This window comes from Myxocyprinus asiaticus, chromosome 8 (assembly GCF_019703515.2).
Source record: "Myxocyprinus asiaticus isolate MX2 ecotype Aquarium Trade chromosome 8, UBuf_Myxa_2, whole genome shotgun sequence".
NCBI lineage: Eukaryota > Metazoa > Chordata > Actinopteri > Cypriniformes > Catostomidae > Myxocyprinus > Myxocyprinus asiaticus.
Window position 1 is genome coordinate 20766398 of NC_059351.1, and position 18599 is coordinate 20784996.

General features: G+C 41.2%; 1 protein-coding gene across 1 annotated transcript in view; it reads left to right on the top strand.

The window, feature by feature from the left end:
* The window catches only part of LOC127444973 (proline-rich protein 7-like), a 79626-nt gene that overhangs the window by 56059 nt on the left and 4968 nt on the right, over nt 1-18599 (top strand). The window contains exons 2-4 of the mRNA XM_051704665.1: nt 9780-10019; nt 10972-11040; nt 17739-17891. Of these exons, the coding sequence (XP_051560625.1) occupies nt 11007-11040; nt 17739-17891 (187 nt within the window). The 5' untranslated portion in view covers nt 9780-10019; nt 10972-11006. The remainder of the gene's footprint in view (nt 1-9779; nt 10020-10971; nt 11041-17738; nt 17892-18599) is intronic.

The following is an 18599-nucleotide window of genomic DNA, read 5'->3' on the forward strand; positions in this document are numbered from 1 at the left end:
TATAGAAGCACAGTTTCCAAATCAGTAAAGTGGTTTACTCATGAATATTATAACTAGGCCTATAGAAATAAGGTGTTAAGTTAGTCTGAATTCCCACAGCACCTTGAAGTACAAAAACTCTGTTGAATTCAGAGGTTTCTAGATGCTCAGATGATCAAATAAATTACAAACATGAAATGCAACTGCATATCTTAAATATTGATTACAATTACTAAAAAAAAAAAAAAAAAAAAAAAAAAAACTGCATCACGCATGTGTTGACCATGTATGTCAGCCACCACTGAAGACCATTTTTGACCCAGGAAAAACCCTGGAGAATTATTTTTAATGTGCAGCATATTGACTATTTTGAAATCAGTTATTAGTAATTAGTTACAATTACATTTCAACAAAATGACAGAAACTTTACTTTTATCTTTTGTATTCTTGTTTACAGAGACAATACATAGCTTTTTGTCTGACTATACAACAATTAAAACTAATTTTACTATGAAGGGGGGTGGGGGGGTGGGGGGCTCTACATTTTTTCGATTAGTAAAGGGGGGCATGACTGAAAAAGTTTGGAAACCACTGGTCTACATGAAACCAACAGTGCACTGATGTATACCTTTAAATATTTGTATTAACCCATAAAGTTATTAATATATTGTTTATTCAATTAATATTTTTTCTGTTTCATTATTTGATACAAATTTCTCCTAAACTGATTCAATAGTGATCAGATAATATAAATGTTCATATACAAACAAAACAAGCATTTAATTGTTTCTAATCTAGCAAATTTACTTTAATATTCATCTACCTACAGTACATGATATACCACAAAAACTATTTGAATTTAATGCTTGTCAGTTTACCATTTTTCAGGATCAACATTAAAATAACTTGCCAACATTTTGAAGCAATTGAAGTGTCAGATTCATTCTATTTTTTTAAACACTTCACAAGAACTCTTTTTACACCTGTGATGTCATACTGTGCCTCTCTCTGCGTACTACGATGAACTAAAAACGGAAAAGTTTTTCCTTTGCGTTTTTGAAAAGTTTTGCATACAGACGACAGCGCTGTCAGAACAATCCCCGTTCACACGGATCCGCGAAAACGACTAAAAACGCTGTATTATGCATGCCAGACCAGTAGTTGGCGATGTCACTTTGTAAAGAAACACTACGCGCCTGCGCACATAAGCATTCTTCCACAGAATACAAACAATTAAGATGGCGAAAGCATCGAGCAATTTTGTCTGGACGGACGATGAGGTTGCTTTATTACTACAATTACTTTGCTGGAGAAGCGTCAATAAACTCAAAATCTTGAAACGCATAAAATGTTTTCCGTTTTTAGTTGAAAACGTTGTCGTGTAAACGGCCTCAGGCCTCAATTTCCTTCAATTGTCTGTGAAAACGTTCTGGAACAGTTTCTGTTTTCAGGGGCCATTTACACAACAACATTTTCAACTAAAAATGGAAAACTTTTTATGCGTTTTGGCTGTTCACTTTCACGACAACGCCGTTTTGGGGCCTGAAAACACTAACTTTTGAAAACGGGTTTCAAAGTGCACGTTTTTGAAAATGATGCTGTTATCGTCTTCGTGTAAACATACAAAAACAAATTTGTGAAAACGATGATGTCATGCGCACGTGTATTACGTGTTATATAAAGAATGATGGATTGATAGGCATCAGTTTGAGATGTATAATTATCAATATGAATACTGGTGTCTGTGCAAATAACAATAATCAACAATTTATTCATTTGGAGTGTTTTGTATGGAGTGTGAATATTGTACAGTAGGCAGAACCTGCAATTTGAAAATCTTGAAATTAATGTATGGATTCAGATGGGAAAAAATTTATTTGTATTTTAAATGTTATTTATTTATTTATTGATGTACCTTTACCCTGCAATTCATTCACCCACCGCTTATGTTTATAGCCTATAGACAGAGATGTGATGCCATGGACAGTATTCAGTGATATGCTTAGAATATGAAAACATGAGGCAGTGAAAATGCATGTTAGATCCAGTGTACACAAGACCTCTCCCTCCGTCAGATATCCATATATCAGTGTTCTGTCTGATATACAAAACCAATAAACATCAACAGCTTGTTATGTTAACTTACTCTCCTACCAGCCCAAGAGTCAGCAGGGGGAATATAGAAGAAGGCAGGAGACGAAGTAATGGTAAAAATGAGCAGAGTTTATTGAATAATCTTGAGTTCAGTCTATAGGCATACGTACGAGTACTTCAAAACAGCGCGCGAGACATTCAAAACTACAATGGCGGACTACAGGACTGTGTTTGTGCTGCTCAAGATTTTGAGTTTATTGACGCTTCTCCAGCAAAGTAATTGTAGTAATAAAGCAACCTCATCGTCTGTCCAGACAAAATTGCTCAATGCTTTCGCCATCTTCATTGTTTGTATTCACCGTTCTGTGCAAGAATGCTTATGTGCGCAGGCACGTAGTGTTTCTTTACAAAGTGACATCGCCAACTACTGGCCTGGCATGCATAAAAAGCGTTTTTAGTCGTTTTCGCGGATCCGTGTGAACGGGGATTGTTTTGACAACGTTATCGTCTGTACACAAAACGTTTCAAAAACGCAAAGGAAAAACATTTCTATTTTTAGTACATCGTTGTCATGTAAACGTACCCTCAGATGAGTTATGAGCTGTAAACACAAGCTTATATTTTTGTTCCTCTGTGAATTTACTGTGCTCACTGGTAGGTTGTGATTGTATTTTTTATAAAGACATTAATAGAGCAATAGAGTGTAAGGCTAAATTTTTCCCCCTTATTCATTCTAGGGATGAATTGTTACATTCAAAGCTTACAATGTGATTAACAGATTTTAAGGTCATTGATCCATATTAACATTTGTTCTCATGATTACTGAGTTATTTTATAACCATTTTCCTATTCATAATTGAATATATACTGTACATACGCAGTCTAATTGTAGATTATGTTAAATATAGGTGGTTTAATTTCTACACTGTAAAAAATGTCTACTAAAATGCTACAGAAAAAAGTTAATTGATTAACGAGTATTAACTGTAAAATATACAGTAAAAAAAGTAATATATTTTAAAAGACAATACAGTAGTTTTTACAATAAAAGTTTGTACAAATTTTTTTTTTATTTAGATAAAAGTATGATTTTCCTGTATAATTAATGGTAAAAATGTACATTATGTTTAACAAGAGAGTTCATGTACTTTTTACAGTAAATTCCCTGCTTGACCCATCATAGTTCATTATATTTTATGGGAATAGTTATGTTTCTTCTTATTTTTAATATCAGTTACGTACATTGGAGTGTTCTGTTTTATATTTGATATAGTTCATGTTTAATGCATCATTTTAATTTCACATGTGTTACCCTGATGGTGTTAAGTGTTTGTGTGAGTGACACTGAGCACTGTCTCTACATGTTTATTGGTCATTGTTTCTGGAAAAGCCACTACTGATGAACATCATGTCATCATGTGCCCTTCTGTAATTACTACGGTGATTAACAATACATTATGAAGTAAAAAGCAGATTTTTACAGTTTCAGAAGGTTAACATCAGGTTTGACTTTTTTTTACTGTAAATTTAACAGATTATTATTATTATTTCTTTTTTTCTTTTTTTTACAGTGCCAGCATGGTCATGTAAATTACAACAGTTTTAAACTTTAAAATTTACAGGTTGTTCTGTAAAGTTGTTTAAATTTTTACTGTATTTTTTACATGATTATTCTGGCAACCACAGCTGCAAGTTTTTTTTTTTTTTACAGTGTAGATTTGAACTTACTGATCTAACAGCAATTTAAAAAAAAAAAAAAATTTAAGTTACCTGACAAAAATTAAGACAGGAGTCAACTATTTAACAAGGGCAGATTTTAATCGAATGGCTTAACTGTATTTTTTTTTTTAGAAGTGTCATGTGTTGTATATATTGTAACTGTACACAATTTATTATTATAATTTCTGTTGCCCAAAACAGTGGATGAATGTTATTTTAAATTTTTTTGCTGATTTATGAAATGTTTTGTTTCACAATTGTTCACACTTTTGAAATGTTGCTTTAACTTATGCCCTGCTATTGAATTATGTTGTCATAAAATGTCAAGATGCATGAAATGAGCTGTATCCTGGATAATAACAGTGGAAATGTTCAAAAGCTTTTTTTTAAATTTGTAGGTTTATGTCTATACAAAAAAATGATTTAAAAAAAGCTAAAAAGTGTGACAACTAGCCCCGATCTCCCCTATAACGTTTATTCTTATTTCTGACAATAAACCGTTTATGACACTGTTTTGCTGTTAAATTTTAATTTTATTGTAGTCTCTGAGAAGATATGTGATAAGAATCTACTAGAGGGAACATCCTGCACCATTAAACTGCAAAAGACAAAAAATGACAACCCTGATAACATAAAGTGGACCCATGAATCTAGGGCTTCCATCCTGGTAGTAGCTTTGTGGAAAGGTGGGACAATCAAAAAAATAGCTGATGATTTAAAAATGGAAACAGATGGATCATTAACATTTAAAAGTGTGAGTCTGAAGAGCACTGGCAAATATAACTATGCAGCTTACAATGCAGGCACAAGGATTGGTGTTGGAGAACAGGAAATTCCCTAAGAAGTTCCCTATCTGTCACTCACTCGACGTTGTGTCGATGTAGTGACACTAGAGGTCACTCTTGGGAGCCCGAGACACCTCTGGTCCTTTAAAAAAAGACCAATGAAAATTGGCGAGTGGTATTTGCATGCCACTCCCCCGGACATACGGGTATAAAAGGAGCTGGTATGCAACCACTCATTCAGATTTTCTCTTCGGAGCCGAATGATCATGCTCACTGAGCTGAATACTACTGTTCATTCACCTCTGCTGGATCTGACGGCGCATTTCAGTGGCTTCTCCCCCCTCTGCACTGGTGCAATGCAGAGAATGCCCCTGGGCGCTTCAGCAGAAATAAGAGTATATTTCTCTAAAAGAGTATATTTCTCTAAAAGAGCGGCACACACGGAACGTATTTTTAAAGACGCGTCTTTCTAAAGATGCTTTTCCAATTGTGTGTTATTCCTGGTTGCGCTCGTTATCTCTCGCCTTCTGACGGTCACGATCACTGTCTTTCGTGTCTGGGCACTGCTCACGCGGAGACAGCGCTCGTGGATGGTCATGTTCTCATTGCGAGGATATGTCCATGGCAACGTTGCGGTCGCGGCTCGCCTTCATAAGAAAGCAAGCCACCCCAGAGGCTCCCCGCCTCGGTCCTTTTACCCACAGGTATGAGGCCAGCGTGGCTAGCACTGGGGGCGATTTGGGGACCCCAATGGGACCGCCTCCGCCGGGTATTCCCCGCGGACCTCCCATTCCCCAACACGCTCGTCTGCCCCGATCGGGCTTCCGGATGAGTCCGCCGGCTCGTCTCATGGCGAGTTTGACCTCTTATTCGGAGCCCGCGAAAGTGATGAGCTCTCGAGCGCAGCATCGGAGAGTGGGCTCATCCAGTCAGAAGCCTCAGCTGGGCTCCTCCCTTCGGGGACAATTGCCCAGTCACAGGCTGACGCGGAGATGACGACATGCTTTCCCTGGCAGCCACGAGCGTCGGCTAGAGTGGAACCCTCTGCTCTTCCCTGAACCCTCGCGGCTCATTGATTGGTTCCTGGGCTCGCGGCGCCGCTCAAAGCCATGCCCCGCCCCCGTTCCTTTCTTCCCGGTAGTGCATGAATAGCTGACAAGGTCACGGGAGGCAATTTTTACTGCCCAGTCCCGACCTTTTCAGCTTCCCCGCCCTCACTACCCTCGATGGTGGGGCGGCCAAGGGCTATTTGGCAATCCCCCGGTGGATAAAGGAGCGGGTGCCCAAAGCCCCCGTCCAAGGCCTGTAGGTTTACGTCGTCTCTGACGGCCAAGGCCTACGGTGCCGCTGGACAAGCCACCTCCGCCCTTCACGCCATGGCTCTCCTGCAAGTCCGCCAAGGTGCTAAAGGAACTGCACGAGGGTAGTTCCGCCCCGGGATTGATGCAGGAACTGCGCTCGGTGACCGACCTCGCTCTCCGAGCGGCGGAGGTCACGGCGTGGTCTCTCGGGCGGACGATGGCCACACTAGTGGTCCAGGAGCGCCACCTTTGGCTCAACCTGGATGAGATGGGCGAGGCTGACAAGACACGATTCCTTGCTGCCCCCATTTCCCAGGCGTGCCTATTCGGCGACACCGTCGAGGACTTTGCCCAGCAGTTTTTGATTGTGGAGCAGTAGACGGATGCTAGCCGGCACATCCTGCCTTGGCACGGCTCAAGATCCCGCACCCCGTCTACTCATCGCCAAGGGCGTCCCCTGCTGTGACTGCACCGGCTCTGCCGCAGCCCGACCCTTCGACCCGGCCCCGGCGTGGAGCCCACCACAGGAAGCAGACGCCACCCGTCTCGCGGCCGCCCAGATCCCGTGAAAGGCTTCAAAGCACCCTTGAGACGGACGACCCAGGGACAACGAAACCCGCTGCTCTGGAGCTGGTAAGCAGATCTCTCCATCTTTTTGTTACCTTTTGCATTTAATTGCGCTGCATACCCAAGTGGCTGCAGTACTCAAGAGCTCAGCAAGAGCGGTTTGCTTGTTCCCTGGTTCACATATCCGCTACCTGCGGTGGTAGACACGATCACTCAGGCTAGGGCCCCCTCTACGAGGCACCTGTATGCCTTTAAGTGGCGTCTGTTCGCTAAGTGGTGTTCTTCCCGTCGGGAAGACCCCCAGAGATGTGCAGTCGGATCAGTGCTTTCCTTCCTGCAGGAGAGGTTGGAAGGGAGGCTGTCCCGCCATAGCAGCACACCAAGACGCAGTCGACGGTAAGTCCTTAGGGAAGCATGAACTGATCATCAGGTTCCTAAGAGGCACCAGGAGGCTGAATCCCTCCAGACCACGCCTCGTTCCCTCATCGGACCTCTCTTCAGGGTCTACAGAGAGCCCCCCTTTGAGCCTTTGCAGTCAGCCTAGCTTAAGGCACTCTCCTTGAAGACTGCCCTCCTGACTGCGCTCACTTCCATCAAGAGGGTAGGTGACCTGCAAGTGTTCTCTGTCAGCGAAACGTGCCTGGAGTTCGGTCTGGATTACTCTCACGTGATCCTGAGACCCTGACCGGGCTATGTGCCCAAGGTTCCCACCACCCCTTTAGAGACCAGGTGGTAAACCTGCAAGTGCTGCCCCAGGAGGAGGCAGACCCAGCCCTGTCTTCGCTGTGTCCGGTGCGCGCTTTACGCATCTATTTGGATCGCACGCAGAGTTTTGCAATCTCTGAGCAGCTCTTTGTCTGCTTTGGTGCACAGCGGAAAGGAAGCGCTGTCTCCTAGCAGAGGATCGTCCACAGGCTCATTGACACCATAACTATGGCATATGTCGCCTAGGACATGCCGCCCCCAGTAGGGCTACAAGCCCATTCTATCAGGGGTGTAGCGGCTCCCTGGGCTCTGGCCAGGGGTGCCTCGCTAACAGACATTTGCAGAGCAGCGGGCTGGGCAACACCCAACACCTGTGCAAGGTTCTACAACCTCCGGGTGGAACCGGTTTTGTCCCAGGTAGTGGCACGCAACACAAGCGGATAAGCCCGGGATAGCTGGCCAGGTGTATCGCTTGCACATAGTGCTTTCCACCTCCCTTGGAGCTGAAGACGTGCGCCATTAATTCCCAGTAGTGTTCACAACTTTGTTCCCTGGTTGACTTCCTCCGAGCCCTGTGGCAGTTGAGTTTTCGGAGAGACTCGCTGTCAGCCCAGTACACATGCTAACTAAGAGCCCTGTTCTGGGGTAGGTGCTCCGCATGTGACGGTTCCCTGTAAGGCTAACCCCATGCGATTTATATATATTCCGCTAATTCGTTTCCCTGTTGGCAAACTGCGTCTTCCTTGGGCAGAGCCCCTCTGCCCCAGTCTCCATGTTTGTAGAAACTCCTCCCCCATTGGGCAGGATCTACCTTGAAGGCTCTCCACATAGTTGGAAAGACCATGTGACGTATTCTTCCACTTAAATATCCCCCCCTCTCTTTGGGCGAGGTGTGGTCTCCGCGGTGTCTTCCCCTTGGGAGGGACACCCCCTGACTAGACCTGGTGGCCCAGTCAGAGAATCCCCCTTCTTTTTTAGGGAGTGGAAAAAGAGAAGGGGAAAAGAGGCCATGACTGGGTTAAGCCTGTCTCTATCTTTGGGTAGTCGACTTGTCCCCAAAAAGGGCCGTTCGACACTCATAAATATGTAGGGGGAGGTTACGTGTCGACCTGGTGTGCTGGCTATGAGGCACACAGCAGTCTGCCCACCACACACTGCCAGTTCACGTAACACAGTTCAGCCAGTTGTGGCGTTTCGTATAGGGACCCCTAGTGTCACCACATCGACACAACGTTGAATGAGTGACAGATAGGGAACGTCATGGTTACTTGTGTAACCTCCTTTCCCTGATGGAGGGAACGAGACGTTGTGTCCCTCCTGCCACAACGCTGAACTACCCGCTGAAATAGCCGGACCTTATATCGGCTCCTCAGCATAAAACCTGAATGAGTAGTTGCATACCAGCTCCTTTTATACTCGTATGTCCGGGGAAGTGGCATGCAAATACCACTCGCCAATTTTCATTGGCCTTTTATCAGACTAGAGGTGTCTCGGGCTCCCAAGAGTGACCCCTAGTGTCACTACATCAACACAACGTCAGGGAACGGAGGTTACACAAGTAACCATGACGTTTTCAAAACACAAAATAAGATTGTATCACATGTATTCGAAAGGTAGCTACTTTCTGTGAATGGGGTACAAAAAAGGGCCTGAAACTCTTCAAAAATCCTTTTTTTGTTTCAAAAAGTGAAAGAAGGTGCTTAACCTTCAGAAAATATTGATCGTCAACCTCAGAAAGTCAAACTAAATATTACATGCACTGTTTTATTTTACGTTTACTTTATTTGATGTTTTTGTAACCTTGACACCAAAATGTAGGTCTCATTACAGTTTACAACCCTGATTCGTATGATTTTGTTATTTTCCTTTAATACTGCATCCAAAAATTAGATAAAATGTATGGAGAAAATGGCACATTTAGCCTAAATTAAGCTACTGCTCATAGGATCAAACTAGTTTGAGACCAAATGTTGCTTTATAAATGTCAAATTAAGTACAAATTAAAGAATTGTATTTGTTTTTATCTTTTTTTCTCACAATTACTTGGGCAACAGGGTCGAATCGTTTGACAGTTGTCAACACTACAATATGTAAAAATTTTGAAAATGGAATGAGATTATTTGATCATCTTTCCACCTTTATGTAGAAGGGGTCCAACTTATGTTTCTTCCTGGGTGTCACAATTATAAGAAGTGTTACATGTTTTGTAAAGGGGTAAAATCATGCGGTAACAGGGTTACATGCAAAAGCTAGCCACTGTATTACGTTTTTGGTCATTAAAAATTGGTAAATTAAAAAATTACATTTACTGCAATGACTTGAATTCAATTCAGCAGATTAGGTCAAAATTATGACAGCTGTATGATTTTGTTTTTTTAAGGTGAGGACAGGCTCAAATCACAATTTTACATGCTATTTTTACTTTTTATCTCTAATAGTTTCTCTAGTACTCTCTAGTACTCTAGTACATATCTAGTTTGTTTCAAGTAATATAAATCAAAGTGTACCCCATTCATGGTAAGTGTCAGCCACGTAACTATACTTTTAAATCTCTGTTGTGTTCCTGAATAAGTCATGAAAAGCATTTGAGAATAACCAGTAGTGACTGTTATTGTCCTGTATTTTTCAGTAAAGCTCCATAAACCAACAGTGAAATCGGTGTGCATAGGTGAAAATGCTACACACACCTGTAATGTTGAAAACAGTGAAGATTTAACAGTAACCTGGTCAAAAGTAAAGCAAATCATCCAGGGACAAAATACAAATCAACTATCCTTGACACCCACACAAGTAAAGGAAAGTAACCTGTTTTCATGCAAAGTGGCCAATCCTGTCAACACAGCACAGAGTGAGAAAATAGCAGTCCAATGTAAGTTATTTTCATTTCACATACTTGTAATTTGCATTTTAACTTCCAAAACATTTGAGCTTACAACTCTGCTTTATAATAAATAATTTAATAATGATCTTTTTGTGGGGCCTAGTTAGCTCAGCAAGTAAAGATGCTGACTACCACACCTGGAGTCATGAGTTCAAATCCAGGGTGTGCTGAGTGACTCCAGTCAGGCTTCCTAAGCAACCAAATTTGCCCGGTTGCTAGGGTGGGTAGAGTCATGTTGGGTTAACCTCCTTGTGGTCACTATAATGTGGTTCTCGCTCTCGGTGGGGCGCGTGGTGAGTTGTGCGTGGATGCCGCGTAGAATAGCGTGGGCCTCCACACGCGCTACTTCTCTGTGGTAATGCGCTCAACAAGCCACGTGATAAGATGCACAGACTGACGGTCTCAGACACGGAGGCAACTGAGATTCGTCCTCCGCCACCCTGATTGAGGCGAGTCACTATGCCACCTCGAGGACTTAGAGCGCATTGGGAATTGGGCATTCCAAATTGGGGAGAAAAAATAAATAAAATAAATAATGATCTTTTTGTGAATATTTTGTTGCAGAATACACTTACATAGACCTCTCCTTTGTAAAAAAAAAAAAAAAAAAAAAAAAAAATCAGCAAATCCGTTATCAGCAGCATGTAAAGCATGACCATTTTGCTTCTTGTTTAGTTTTGAAAAGTGCTGACCTTTATTATCTAAGCATTGATTTTGCTTAATAGAAAGTTTCTATTGTTTGGAAATTAAAGTGCCCAGTGCACCATTAATTAATGGATGAAATTAAAAAGGCCCACGAAATACAAACATGAAAACATTTCTGAGTTTAACATTAAGGACATAAGGAAATTGACAAGTGTGTTTGACATATAGTATGTACATAAATACAGCTTACTTAAGGTATTTATTTGTAATGATAATTGAGTTCTTCATATTACAGATACATTGTGTGAGGATTCACTCAAGAGGGAGAAGATGATCTCGAGCACCATGGAAACAAACAATTCTGGTATATTCAGTTAAAGTCTCTAACAGTATATTCACCTCCTCACCAATGTATGAATTCTTTCTTAAATTATATACAATAAAACCCTAATTTGTGCTTTCAGCCACCAAAACATAAACAAAAAACAAGGCCACCTATGCAGGTAGATGTCCTATAGAAAAACCCTAATTATTATTGAAAACAATTAACAACTTGAATGGTTAAATTCAATTTTAGGTATTTTTTTTTTTTTTTTTTTTTTACAATTTTATTGATTCCAAAAATAAAACATAAAAACACAACATAAAAAACGGAATCAATTATTCACAGTGCCCCAGCCGACTTCCATCCCCTGAGGATGATTTTCTAACCAATCATAACTCTGGCTAGGACCCAACTTTTTAAATATTTGTCCTCCATGGTAAGTGTCGACCCATCGCCCAGGATACAGAGTCTGGGGCTAAATGAAAGATCAGTGTTCAACACCTCACACAAAGTTCTAAACCCCCAACCAAAATTCTTGGATCTTTACACATCCCCAGAATACATGTATTGTGTCCTCATCTTCTGATTGGCACCACCAGCAGGTGGGTGTTCTTAAGACAATCTAGAGGGGGTCCAGTAGAACCGATGCAAAATCTTAAATCGCATCAGACGGACCCTTGCATCTCTAAATGTAGACTTGATGCTTTTTAGGATCCTAGCCCACACTCCCTCCTCCAATACCAAGTTTAAATCTTTCTCCCATAATCTCTTGAGAGAAGATGAAGCTCCATCCCCCAGACTCTGAATTAACAGGGAGTAATACACAGATGCTTCATGACCTTTACCAAAAGCAGTAATCACCTCTCCCAGAGTATCTGCCGCTTTAGGGGGGTGTACACTACCCCCAAAAATAGTACAAAGCAGGTGGCGCAGCTGTAAATACCTAAAGAACTGGGATCTACGAATCTTAAAATGTTGAACCAAATTATCAAAAGATCTCAACACTCCACTCTCATATAGGTCACTGTACAGTGTAGTAACCCCCCTCTAAATCCACTCTGACCAACAGAAAGGGGTCTTATTAATATGTAATTTAGGGTTCAGCCATATGCTCAAGGCTACATTTAAATAAATGTCTGAATTAAACACTCTGGACACTTTTGTCCATACCGCATGCAAATGCGAGATAACACGGTGTGACTTCACCTCTCCGGTTAGTTTGATCAAAAGGCTTTGCAATGGCGAAATAGGGGCAAGGACTTCCTGTTCAATACGAAACCAGGGAGGGGCTCTCTCAGGTGGAAGTGACCAATGAGCCAAATGTCTGAGACCAAATGCATAATAATAAAACAAAATCTTGGGTAGGCCTAGCCCACCTTTGTCAATCGGCCTATGTAACTTACTGAAATGTAATCTGGAATGCTTACCATTCCAAATGAAGTACTTCGCTATGCTATCAAATTGTTTGAAATAAGAGAGGGGGTCATCTACAGGGAGAGATTGTAGCAGGTAGTTGAATTTTGGAATACAGTTCATTTTAATAACATTAACCTTCCCAATCATAGATAAATGTAATGAAGCCCACCTGCCCACATCGCTCGAAAAACTTTTTATTAAAGGGTCAAAATTAACTCTGACTAAATCACATTAATTTGCTGGGAATAAAATACCCAAATACTTAATGCCCTGTTTGGGCCATTGAAAGGCACCCGGCTGAAAAGCTGTTACTGGGCAGTACACAGTCAGAGCCAACACTTCGGATTTAGACCAATTAACCCTGTATCCCGAAAATTTAGAAAAGGAATTGATAATTCTGTGGAGGTAAGGCATAGATCTAGTGGGGTCGGAGACGAATAATAAAATATCATCTGCGTAAAGCAAAAGCTTATGCGCCACACCTCCTGCCGTCACCCCTGGAAAATCATCCTCCTTTCTTATCATGCCTGCTAATGGTTCCAGGGCAATAATGGGGAAAGAGGGCAACCCTGCCGAGTGCCCCTATTCAGTGTAAAATAACCAGAAATTAATCCATTTGTTTGTACCGCTGCTACAGGGTGTCTATAAAGTAACTTAATCCATCCAATAAAAGTATTTCCCATCCCATATATTTCCAAAATCTTAAAAAGATAATCCCATTCTACCTAATCAAACGCCTTTTCAGTGTCAAGTGAGATGGCCGCGAACGGAGTCTGATCATTCGCCACTGTCCACATGATATTGATGAGACACCTAATGTTGTCAGAAGAGCTGCGACCCCGAATAAACCTCACCTGATCTATATGTATAAGAGATGTCATAACTTTACTTAATCGGTTAGCCAGAAGTTTTGACAAATTTTTTACATCTAGCTGGATCAGGGAAATTGGACAGTAACTTTTACACTCTCTTGGATCTTTGTCTTTTTTAAGAATCAGACTGATCCGGGCTTGTGTCATGGTTGGAGGAAGCTTTCCATTCTTTAATGATTCCATATAAACTTCTAACAAAAGTAGAGCTAGTTCTGTAGCATAAGATCTAAAAAATTCAGCTGCAAAGCCATCTGGCCCCGGAGCCTTGCCAGTAGGCAGGGCCTTAATTACCTCGTCAAGCTCCTCCAAGTTTATCTCAGAATCAAGAGAATTTTTTTGCTTAGTCGTCAATTTAGGGAGTTCTAGTGGTTCCACAAAGTTTCTAATATACTATGAAGAACTATAAAGATCATGATAGAATTCTTTAAAGGCATTATTTATTTTTTTCCTTTTTCACCCAATTTGGAATGCCCAATTCCCAGTGTGCTTTTAAGTCCTCGTGGTTGCGTAGTGATTCGCCTCAATCCAGGTGGCAGAGGACGAATCCCAGCTGCCTCCGCATCAGAGACCACCAACCCGTGCATCTTATCACATTGCTTGTTGAGCGCGTTGCCACGCAGACATAGCGCGTGTGGAGGCTTCACGCCATCCACCGCGGCATCCACGCTCAACTCACCACGCGCCCCACCGAGAACAAACCACATTATAGCGACCACGAGGAGGTTACCCCATGACTCTACCCTCCCTAGCAACCGGGCATATTTGGTTGCTTAGGAGACCTGGCTGGAGTCACTCAACATGCCCTGGGATTCAAACTAGCGAACTAGTGAAGTCCAGGGGTGGTAGCCAGCGTCTTTTACCACTGAGCTACCCAGGCCCCCCTTTAAAGGCATTATTAATATCAATGGCTGAGGTAAAAATTTCACCACCAGCAGATTTCACTGAGGGAATGGTAGAAAAAGACTCTCTCTGCTTTATATATCTAGCCAAAAGCTTCCCTGCTTTATCCCCTGACTCAAAGGATGATTGTCTTGCCCTGAATAACCAAAACTCCACTTTCCGTGACAAAATAGTATTATATCTGTATTTAAAACGGGTCAATTCTCTGAGGCCATCAGACAACATTTGGTGCTTCAACTCTGCCTCGGCACTTTTAATATTCCCTTCCAACTCCACGAGTTCTCGTGCTTTGGATTTTTTGGTGAATGAGGCATACTGTATGATCCGACCCCTAAGAACCACCTTAAGTGCCTCCCAAGCCACGCCCACAGAAGATACTGAGGACCAGTTGGTCACCATATAAACATTGATTTCAGTCTTTAACATTTGTTGGAAATCAGGATTTTGCAAAAGGGATACATTAAAGCACCAACTATATGATTTATTCTTCTGCGTATGTGGCAACATCTCTAAACTCACCAGGGCGTGATCTGAGACTAAGATGTTTCCAACTGAGCCGAACAACAGATGAAATGAGGGACTTTTATATATATATATATATATATATATATATATATATATATATATACACATATAAATCTATAAATCTCTTCTAGAATAAATCTTATGGACTGATGAAATAAATGTATAGTCCCTACCAAATGGGTTCAAAAGTCACCGGATATCTGCAAGACCAAGATTTTTACACATCCTGTGAAGCATCAATGTTGCTCTAGGGAGCTTACACAATTTTGCTTCACTATGATCAAGGACTGAGTCCATCAAAAGATTAAAGTCTCCTCCCAATATTATATTATGAGGGGTGCCAGCATCTTGCAACATCCCTTCAAGATCTATAAAAAAGCCCTTATCATCAATGTTAGGTGCGTAAATTTTAGCCAAAACTAACCTTTGCCCCAGAATTTCTGCTAAAACAATAATGATTCTCCCTAATTTATCTTTAATCTGTTTGAGAGCTTTGAATTGTAGATGCTTACTTATCAATGTAATGACTCCCTCGCTCTTACTTGAGCCAGCACTAAAGAAAATATGTCCACCCCATATCTTCCCAAATTTTTCAGCTTCCTGCGAGGAAAGATGTGTTTCTTGAAGAAACACTATATCACATTTCTTATGCTTAAGAAAAGAAATAACATTCCTTCTTTTTATGGGGTGCCCCAACCCATTCACACTCCATGTGAAGATAGATAACCCACTCATATAATTATTTGACATTTTGATATAATAGACAAAATAAATTGTGTGTCAAAAACAAGATTATACAGACCACATTCCAACATTAGTGCAACAATCAAACCCCGAACCCCCGAACCAAACAAACAGAAAAAAGAGAAAAGTGCGCATTAACCCCGCGTACGACAGCACCAAAAGGCGTCAATCCCTCTAAACACAAAAGGTCCATGTATGCCTACGAGAGCCCCGCGACAACTTTGCCATTGGATCGCTCAAGACCGGTGCTTTTGCACAAATTTTGTAAGGCAAAACTACATAAAAGAAAATACTCTGTAAAACAAACCCCAGCCAATAGGCAGAATAAACACAATGAACGTGTAGATTCATTCACAGAACTGTCTCGAAGGTGTGTTCCTCCACAAAACAAATTCCAGCCGATATAAAGCTGTTCAGTTTCCTCGGACAGACAAACAAGTGTTCAGTGAGCTGGCTGTTTATGAGTGCAGCAAATGACATAATCATTCCAGTGTCCCGCAAAAATACTCCACAAAACAAACTCCAGCCAACAGGAGGCATAAGCACAAGGAATGAACAGATTCATCCACAACTGTCCCAAAGCAGTGTTATTCCACAAAACAAACTCCATCTGCTAGGTGGAACCAGCACAAAAAGAAACAAAACAGGCATCCCGGTTCCTCGGATGGTCAAGATTCAAATTCACTCGAAGGCCACATAAAAAAATACACCATGACTTACTCAGTCTGTCAATTTTATAAAAGACATCCTTTGTGTGGGCATGTAGATATTTTGCGGCCATCCCCAGCATCCACTCGCAATCTGGCCGGGAACCCCAGTGCAAAAGCGATCCTCCGTCAATGTAAAAGTTTCTTGAAGGAGAAGTGTTATTCCACAAAACAAACTCCAGCCGCTAAGCGGAACCAACACAAACAGAAGCAAAACTGATGCCCAGCTTCCTCAGACAATCGAGTGTATGTTCAGCGAGTCAGTCCACTCACATGAGAAACACCAAATGGCTTACTCACTCCAATGTATTTATGAAGGACAGTGCTTGCTTGGGACACGTAAATACTTTGCGGCCATCCTTCGTATCTATTCTCAGTTTGGCCGGAATCATCAGTGCACAAGCGATCTTCTGTTGATGCAAGAGTTTCTTACACTCCTTGAACCGATCACATTTCTCTCGTCGAATTCGCAAAGTCCGGGAACAAGAAAATATTGTGATTCTTCCAAGAAAGCTTTCCTTTGCTTCTCACCTCGCACAACATGAGATCTTTATCAGATGATCTCAAAAATTTGGCCAGAATTGATCGGGGCCTGTTTCCCTCAGCAGATCTGCGAGCTGGGACTCTGTGAGCTCGCTCGATTTCCAGCTTATGGCCTGTTATGTCGAGCAGACTTGGGAAGAGCTCGTCTAGGAATTTCACCAAACCTCTGCCTTCTTTATGCTCAGGAATTCCAACAATCCATATGTTATTTCTTCAGCTCCTATTTTCGAGATCTTCCAGTTTTTCCAAAATGTTTTCCACGTCTATTTTGGTCGCGAGCAGATTAGCGGATAATTCCCTTTCTGATGACTCCAGATAATCGATCCGTTTCTCAACATCTGCCACTCTTGTAACCAACTCAGATAATCACCATAATCGATCGACGTATTACAGCGAGATCCTCCAAGTAAGCATCACAGACATGTTGGACAGTTGACGCTGGATTTTTCTCACTGCGCCATCCAAATCGTGTCCCCGGTGTGCAGGCCCGTCAGAGGTTTCAGCTTGAGCACATAAGTGTCTTTTAATGTCTCCAGAGCCCGAGGATTTTGACTTCTTTGCCATGTTTACCTCAAAGAACAAATGTGTAACTGGGTGTATCGAATCTCACCAGATTATAACATGAAAATAATTTTAAAAATAGCAAAGTGCGCAGAGCTCGTCGCTCACACGTCTGCTCCTCGCATGGCATCATGTGACCCCTTGACATGACCTCCTCTTAAACTGTAAATTAAGTTTTGTAAAAAAAACTTAGGTACAATTTATATTTGTTTACAAAACAAATGTCAAGCATTAAAGCTTAAGCCTTTAGATCAAAAGGTTTTTAAGATCACGAGAAATAGATTCAGTCGTGCATCTAAACTTTTGACAGGTACAGAACATTTAAAGTAACCCTCTGTCGAAATTGTGTTGCCTGTACAGTAGTATGCATTATTCATAGCATAATGCTGATTTTAAAAAGCATATTAATGAGATGTTTTTATCATCCACATGTTTGCTACTGACTTCATAAGAGTCTGTTCTTGAACAGGTAAAAGCTCAGTTGGTCCAGAGCTCTTTGGCTTTGATTTCTGGATGATGGTGAGCATTCTAGCTGGTGGAGGAGCTCTTCTACTGCTTCTATTATCTGTTCTGGTGATCTGTGCTTGTTGTAGCTATAAACGACGGGAGAAACACCAGCAAGGTAAGAGAAGTGGCATCCAGGAAACGTGTTTGAAAACTAGTGGTGCAGTAATTACACACTTCAGAGTGAAATAAATGTATAACGGCTGGAAATATATATTACTGAACAAACCTACAAATACATTGTCTCAAAAACTGATATAGTTGGTTTAATTAATCGATTTAATAAACAATAGGTTCTTGTAGTCGAATAAATATTAGATCTTGAGGTAGAGGCACGTTCTGTGAATGAATAAAAAAAAAAAAAAAACTTACATTAATCATTAAATGTTTAATAACTACATATTTTGCAAATGTTGGAGATGATTTGAACATCTTTTAAGGTAGTTTGAGAAAGATTTAGATCAAAGCAGCACAGCTAAATATCCTGTCTTTATGATTTGTGGTTTCCTGAGTACGGATTTGTTGTCATGCTAGATAAAAAAAAAAGTTTTTTAAAAATGCATTTCAAAGACCACTGAACATTTTTCACACAGGAACAGGTTGTCTAAGGCCAGAAACATACTTTATGCAAATACGCATCTGCAGATATGATCACTTGGTAAATGCACATTCAGTTTGACCATACCTAATATACTTTCTTGCATTGCTGTGGCAGTAACAAACCTTAGTACTCAAGTGGGCGATAGAGTTATTATTGTAACACTTTACAATAAGGTTCCATTTGTTAACAACAACATTAGTTAACATGAACTAACAAATAACATTG